This window comes from Camarhynchus parvulus, chromosome 1 (genome assembly GCF_901933205.1).
Source record: "Camarhynchus parvulus chromosome 1, STF_HiC, whole genome shotgun sequence".
In the NCBI taxonomy this organism is placed as follows: domain Eukaryota; kingdom Metazoa; phylum Chordata; class Aves; order Passeriformes; family Thraupidae; genus Camarhynchus; species Camarhynchus parvulus.
The window spans coordinates 26,497,757-26,505,782 of NC_044571.1; the positions used below are offsets into that span (position 1 = coordinate 26,497,757).

The 8,026-nt window shown below is 41.5% G+C and overlaps 1 protein-coding gene across 1 annotated transcript; it reads right to left on the minus strand.

Annotated features, from left to right (window-relative positions):
• Positions 1–654: 654 nt before the first annotated feature.
• On the minus strand, positions 655–7,483 carry ATP4B (ATPase H+/K+ transporting subunit beta). Its single transcript, XM_030955502.1, has 7 exons — positions 7,372–7,483; positions 5,849–5,977; positions 4,610–4,723; positions 3,564–3,763; positions 2,185–2,241; positions 1,597–1,692; positions 655–813 (listed from the first exon to the last, which is right to left on the minus strand). Exons 1-7 carry the CDS (start codon positions 7,481–7,483, stop codon positions 655–657), a joined length of 867 nt encoding a protein of 288 aa, XP_030811362.1.
• Positions 7,484–8,026: the final 543 nt, after the last annotated feature.

Below are 8,026 nucleotides of genomic sequence, written 5' to 3' on the forward strand. Positions count from 1 at the left end.
CAGTCTTACCAGTCATTTTTATTAGGTTATATACATAGAGGTAAGTGGTACGGTGAAATCTGTGAGCTAGAGGACAGATTTCAAGTTCACTTCTTTTGCAGTCTTTGATTTGTACCAACTTAAATAATCTGGCTCAGCTGACTAGTGAAAAAAGCCAATGCATTGGGATACAGATAAATTTAATACTTTTTTATACATCCTATACAAGAGAGATTGAAAATTTAATTGCTTCCTAGTATTTCCAAGTATTGATTTCCTTTTCAAGCTATCTAATTTCTCAATAACCAAGATTTAGTATCATACATCCATTATTTATTATGGTTTGAAAAGTGATTGAAAATGGTTGTTTGAGTGTATACTTATGTTCTTTGAAGGCACAGCTGCACCCTTTGGGGGAAACTTATTTTGCACAATTATTTGCATGAAGGCAGCAGCATCCTGTAGCCATGAAATATTAAGCTATGTACATTGAGATAATCTTCATCTTTACACACTGAGAGGAGGATCTTGATTTTTAGCTCTACAGTCCATCCTGCAGTATGTCTCCTTGCACTGTAATTTATATCTGAACCATAGTGAGAAAATAAATATCAATGAGTGTGTAATAGTTAAGTTTACTGTTCATACATTTTCCAGAGGTCTCTCTGTTGCTGCTCAGTCTTCTATTTTCAGTTTAAATTCCACTTTGCCTTCATATGGATCATGAACATTGAAGGTAATTCCAGCTCCAATGACTTTGCACACTATTTTAAATTCTACATTCCTCGTAATGTTGAGAAATTTCACAGCTACCAAGGGATTGCTGTAGCTGGGCTAGGAGGAGAAAAAAAAAAATTAAAAGGAAATACTTAAATTTTACACTACCAGTTTGAAAATAGCCTCTCCAGTTCTCATAGGATTTCAAAGATGCTCCATACGTTTCACCTGACGTAAAAAGAAAGAAAAGTTAAGTACAGAAGTGTTGGAACCCAGGAAATTCCTCTGGCTGCCCTGGAGGACTCGAGCCCCTGCCCAGGGGGCTAAGAGACCTTGGCACAGAGACCAAGACCCCTGTGCCTTTGATTTAGCCCTTGGAAAAAACAATTACCAACCTTATATGAAGAATTACAAGCCACGGAAGTTTAAGTAGAATGATAGTGAATTTATCACAGGGTGAAAAAATAGGTTTTTGGGGTTTTTAGAATGGGAGTTCGGGGGGCAAGATGAAGGAATCTGGGCCTGTCCAGCCTTTCTCGTTCTTGGCCTCCATCTTCTGCTGTGATATGGGTACTTTTAGATTGGTTTAGAGTAGAAGCTCACTGTCTAACATAGGTGATAGGTATTGGGAAGTAATTGTAAATATTGTACAAGTCGTTTTTAGTATAAAGACATAACACCGCCCCGGGGGCAGGCAGAATGCCTCTGACTGTCTTGCTGAGCAGACCTCGGCAGGACAGGAGAGAAAGAATTTTATAGATAAGATACAATATACAACCTCCAGACCGAGAAATGAAGAGTTCTAACTCCTTCTTCGAGCGCTGGGCTGGGAAAAGAGACTTTCTAACATTTCTTGGCGTCACTCTGACCAGCGAGAGACCCTGAGACAGGAGCACCCACCTGGGCCTTTTTGCCGTAGTAGGGGAAGTAGTGCAGGCTGAAGGTGCCATTCCCAGGGTAGTAATCCGCGTCCAGCGGGCCAGACTCCTCCTCACCCTGGGTAAACCGAGAGAAGAGAAAGCTCTGATGAGGGAGTCCTCTGCCAGCCCCAGGCAAGTGTCTCAGGGCTGCTAAGTGTGTGTTAAAACTCAAGTTCAGCAGGCTGTTAGCAGCACTCTTATTTTTCAAATAAAAGTGGGAATCTCCCGCTGTTACAATTGCCAAGAAAAGCAGGCAAGTGTCCTCTGATAGCAGCAGGGAATTCAGTGAGCTGGAGCTGCTGAGCCTGAGGGAGCTGCGCTGAGGTGAGACCGTCACTACGGGGAGCTGAGAGCAAACAGCAAATGTTCTCTGCAGCCCGGAAATGCAAAATTTCAGGTGATTTAAAATAAAGCGAACTTGGAGGTTTTTTCCTTAGCATGTCAATTAGTGCAAGAACTGGCATAGAACTGAGAATATTCCAAGTATTTGGGATCTGATTTTCAGAGCTGCGAGGGTTTTTTCTGGTCAGTGCTTGAAATGTGTGAGACCCAGCCCTCATAGCCTTACCACGTATGTGCAGTTCACCCTTGGTGCAGTGCCATTGCCGGGGTAAAACTTGATAATCTGAAAAAGAAAACACATTTGGTCATCTTGGAAATTGTTTTGAGATAAAACTGGGCAATCAATTATTTGAGAGCTGAACTTCAATTGAGGTTTAATATGTTCCTGTGTAAGACTCTCTCCAACAAATAATCTAATTTATGTAGGTGAGAAACTGTTTGGGCTGGATATTTAGGAGCAGGACTCGACATTACCCGGGATGAGCACTGCTGATAAAATCTGGCCTGGCCAGAGCAAGTAGCACTGCACCTCCTCTGGGTCCAGCTCATTACCCACCGATACCACCTGCCCCTGCAGCCAGGGGTCTCTTAAAGCACTAATTGTGTGTTAAATTAAGGAAAAGCTGAATGCCCATGCTTTTGATCTTATCTGTCTTAGAAAACCTTGGTTTTGGCAGAAAAACCCTTGGGCTGGTTTGATACTACAAAACTGGTGGGGTTGTAATCTGTAGAGGCAAAAGTAAAGGAGGTGAAGCCCCCTGGTCACTCTCCACATCTTTTCCCTGCTGGACATAGCACCCACTCTTGCTAAAGAAGGCATTTCTGGAAAGTGCTTGTTTCACCAGCCAGAGTCAGAGATGCAGCTCCCCTCTTGGTTAGGGCTTGCACAGATTTTTGGAAATGCCTAAGGTGCAAGCCAAACAAAAAATACAGTGGTTTTGTCTATCAGAAACTGGAGGGGAACTTGAGCTCTTCAGTTTCTACCGAAACTGAATCAGAAGGCTCAAAATTTCACCCAAAAAGAAATATAAAGTGCTTCTGCCTTTGTCTACATCCTGAAAAAAAAATTAAAGCATTGAAAATTCCCTTTATTCCTCTCCAAAAAACGTGTTGGTGGTTTTCCCTGAGAAAAATATCCACCAGGTTTGAATTTTGATTTTATAGGTTCTTCTAAAGATTTTCTTTGCCACCTGGAGAAATAAGATATCGCCTCTCTGAAACCACATCAGTTACTGTCACATCCTGGTGCCTTAGCTGAAGGTGCAGGGCTGATGTATTGCAGGAGGAAACTCTTCTGGTACTAGTTTGTGGGATGAGAGCCCCTGCAGAGGCACCAACTAAACTAAACTAAACTAAACTTAACCTAATCTAAGCTGTAGAGAGTCAGTTCAGAGACCATGGTCCTATTTTACTTTTGCAGGAATGGTGAAAAAGTCTGAGGATTTCCCTGGTAACTCTAGTGATCTGTCAGAGAGCAGCGCATGGTTTTTGGTTCCCAGTAGAAAGCAAAGTTTAGAACCCATGGCAGTAGAGACACAGCAGCTCCCAGCTGGGGCTCAAGCTACTCTTAATTCTTTCTGCTCAGCACCTTGACCTTGTACTTACCCTGTTCATTTTTATAATAAAACAGGGTTTTCCTTCCGGGTATCCAAAAGTTGGATCTGTGATGCCAGAGCAGTTTTGAAGCATGTCTGAGGTGAATTTGCAGGATAGTTTTGTGTTATTTGGGCCATCAAAGGTGTCCTGGATGAAGTAGGTATTATTGGTGCAGTTGATGTTCAGATGCTGAGCAGCTGGTGTATATGCTAGATGTGTGAAGGAAAAAAGAAAAAAAAATCCCCTCTGAAGCTTTTCATATGCAAATTATACATCACAACATCAGGCTGGAGATTCTGTCATGGGAGACTGTACTTCAAGTGAAGTTGGGATTAGATGGAATAAGGAAAGTTTAAACTGTTTAGGGGTTTGGTTCCGTTTTGTTGTGTTTTTTTTTTTTGTTTGGTTGGTTTTTGTTTTTATTTTGAATATCCAATCAAAGCAAAATAAAAGAGATTGAATTAAGTCTGGCAGCTTGTGGTGGTAGTGCCATATAAAGTCAATTTCAACTATAACTTTTCTCAATATGTGTGTGAGAAACATGAAGAATTATAATATTTAGGCTCAGTAGGAATATAAACATGCTAAGATATGAGCAGGCAAATGGAGCACATAACCTACTTTGTTTCCTGAAGACACCATGCGTTATGAGATTTATTGTGGCACTTTGATGTTTGTAGTCATAGACTAATTAGATTACTTTAGATGAGACTAATTTTGAAGACCTTTTGTCCTCCCTCTTCCTTCAGACTTCCTATTGGTCTATTTTATTAAGGCTGTTTAGGATTAAATGAAGTAAAAGCCCTAAAGCAGAGCCTGGATTTTAATAGATGTGTACATACATTTGATTTATAGATTCATGAGGTGATTTGCTCATCTCTTTCAGAAGATGAGCAAATCATCTCATCTCTTTCAGAAGATGCACTTTCCACTCAAAATCTGTGATTTGAGAAGGACAAATGTAAAATGGAAGTACTAACTTAAGGTCTTCTGACCAAGTATTGGAGATAAGGCAGCACCTTTCTTCAGTATTATGCAAGAAACTTCATTTTTACCTGTCAGAAAAGTGTGAAGAGTTGTCACTAAACCTTCCCAGGTTTTGTTGTCCGATACATTGTAATAAATTCGTAGTCCTCTGTCCCCATAAACATCGGGTCGTAAGGTTACACCTTTAGGAGGAGGAAAGGGGAAGACAAAGCAGAGGAGAGGTGCCAGGCACAGATGTGTTTATTTTAATTGACAGCAGCAATTATGCTGCATCAAGACTCATTCTAAGTGTATAAAATCCTCCAGCCTTTTTGGGGAGGGTTTAACTGTATTCAGAAACCACCTCAGCTGTGAGTTGAACAACCAAAACCCTAAAGCCTGTGCTGCTGCTGATTATTTTCTTTTCATATACATCCATGCTGTTACAAGAACAGCTTGTAAAATCTTTCCAGCAATTGCACTGGATTTCCCCAGGACTTGTTAGTAATAACAGTCATGTCAGGTTAAAGAAACAGATCATACAGCAGCATAAGAAACAGTTTTTGAAAAAGCCACACATAATATGTCACAGGAATTATTTTCCCAGCAAACACCAAACTTACTAAATACTGGGAGTGGAAACTTCAAAACACAAAAGCATCTAACAGAATAATTTTTAGGGCTGTTTTTTCCCCTCCCATTGTGGAAACAAGCCATTGGGGTGTGAAGTTTTATCAGCATGCACTGATGGTCTCTGATCATCTCCCCTATCTCGATTTTCATGTCCCCCAAATCTGAATTCCTAATCCCACATCTTCATTTTATTTTTACTTTCTTGACTACTGGCACAGCACATCCTGCTGGCAAAGTATTCCTGCTCTCCCAGGGACTTTCCATGGTGGTGGTAAGCATGGAAATACCCACCCCAGGCTGCTCACCCCATTGCCTCTGCATCTTGCTGGGCACCCCAAAGCCCTCTGTGGTGCTTGGGGGTTTGGAGTAGAACCTAGGACTTCCCCAGGGACTGACCCCCGCCCATGGGGAGAGAAGGTGACCTGCTACAGGCAGGCACTGATTGTCCCAATAGCAAGGTGAAATTTTTCATATTATGTATTCATAAAGATATGGATATAGAAGTATATCTATGTAGTACGTAAATAAATGTGCCAGATTTTCTTTTAAAGCCTGAAAGTGTTTTCAGGCAGAGGTTAAACTTTGAAGGGGTTGTCTGGGCAGAATTGACCTGATTATTCCACATTGGTCTCCCCTCAGCCCTGGGCTCTGGCAGTGCCTCTCAGCCCAGCCCAGCCCTACACAGCTGGCAGTACCTGGGGATTTCAGCTGGTCCTGGTAATCCGGCTCGTAGGGATTGATGGTCCTCATTAAGCAATAGATGGAGAGTGCAAACAGCCCCGACATCACCACGTAGAAAGCCAGGTAGTAGAGGCTGATCCACACTGTGGAAGAGGGACAGAATTTCAAATTTTGAGCAAGGCCGTGCAGTGCTCTCTCTGCAGCCAGGATGATCCTGGCAGCAGCTGTTGTCTCCTTTCCACCCTTGTCTCCAGGGAAGTTCTCCCTGTAAAGGGACAGGTTCTTTGGAGTATTTTCTCTACGCTCAAAAATATTCTTCTAGAAAAAATTTGTATAGTTCTACAAGGATTTTTGAAGGAGCTGGTACTGAGCTCAGATTATTTAGAGCTTAAAGGTTATGTGGCATCTTGAAGTAATTTCACATATTAAGACCATTTATCTACTTATTACGCATGGACTAAGCAACACAGATGATGAGGTGTTTCTTTGACAAACCCAAGTTGTTCCTTGTGTTATTTGGATGACAGATGACAATACTTCAGGCATGTTGGTTTTAGACCCATATCATTTCACTGCCTTATACAGCTGAAATCACCAACAGCAAAATATGCCATCTTGCTACTTTATTGTCCTGTGAGATAGTATAAGGTTAATGTTGTGTTTCTGTCTGTATGTACATGAAGTGTCTTACACATGGTTGGTGCTGGACAAGCAGCCAGTGTTTGTTACAGAGAGCTATTAGAAACCTCTACTTGTAATCGTAGGTGCCTTGTAGCACCTTCTTCTCTACCAACTGGAAAGGCTCACATTCCAGTTGCATCATCTGTCAAATTCTGGTTTTAGGAGTAGCCCATAAACTACATGCACAGGCAGGAAAAAATCACCTGGAAACTTGCAGCTATAGTCTGTGGGAAGAGTATGGATCTTCCTTACAATGGTCCTGGCTGCCCTTCCCAGAATGTAGATCATAATACAGATCAGCATTGTAGACACAAGTTTGGCTGTGGGAAGGGAGGCTCAGCTGAAAGATTTGCTAGTATAAAATACATGCTGGTATGAAATACCTGCTAGCATGAAATGCAAGCTAGCATGCAGTGATAAGAAACAAGATCAATGGAGTAGAGAATAATTCAGAAAGGAATTTCAGAAAAACAAAACTTGTTTCCAAAGAATTGGACAAACTCAACGATTAAGCAAATTTCTCCATGTACCTGAACCCCCTTTTCATTAACAACATCAAAACCACCCTGTAACCATCACCCCTAGCTACTAGTAAGTTTCCTGTTAATGTGTTAATTTTTCTCCTTTTGAAGTATTTGGTTCAAAACCACTTTGAAGTTATATATTTTCATGAATCAATGTTTTGATCTACTTGATCCAGCTCACAGAGCTGCCCAAAAAGTGGCTTAGAAGCACATATGAGAACTGCTGGCTTCAACACATTTACATTGTGTCCCACTCATTAAGATGACACCCCCCTGCCACAGTTTTTAAGCATACCAGAAGGAAGAGAAGAATCTTGCAGGTGCAAACCTACCCCAGTTAATTAAGGACCTTCCCATGAAGAGCTTTGTTTCTGGATTCCAGACAAAACGACGGAAATCTGCCATACGTTCGCTGCAGGTCTTCTTCTCATTTAAAGTTGCCATTTTCTCAGAAAAGTTCCCAAAAATGGGTCCTTTGTGGAAACTAAGAAATTCAACCAGTGCCCAGACAGTCGACCAAGAAAAAGACTTTGGGTTTTATATCTTCTTTTCCACTGAAGGTGACCGAGATTGCTTCCTGTGCCAATGAAAGCCCCTGCTCACCACTATCAGCCTTTATAAAGGGTGCTGATAGCGCTGGCAAGGGAAAGTTTGTTCCTATCAAATGCCCTTCTCCTTTCTCTTGAGTGCCTTAGCAGGTCAGCAGAGTTACACATTTTGCCAATTGCCTGTAGGGTTTGCGATAGACTCTTTGTGATAGCTGTTATCAGAACAGATAAAGCAATGGAGAACTTGTTTCTCTCTTGGTTTTCTTTTTTTTTCTTTTTTTCCGAGTAACTTGCAAGTAGTGGATACAGTTCTCCTACTACAATGTGTAGCCATTTGTTGAGACATAGGGTATTGCAGGGTGGATGGTTAGAAAATAAGTAATGACTTGTTAAATCTGCAACTCCTTTTGGGAGCTCTTTGCAAGCAGATGGAAGACAA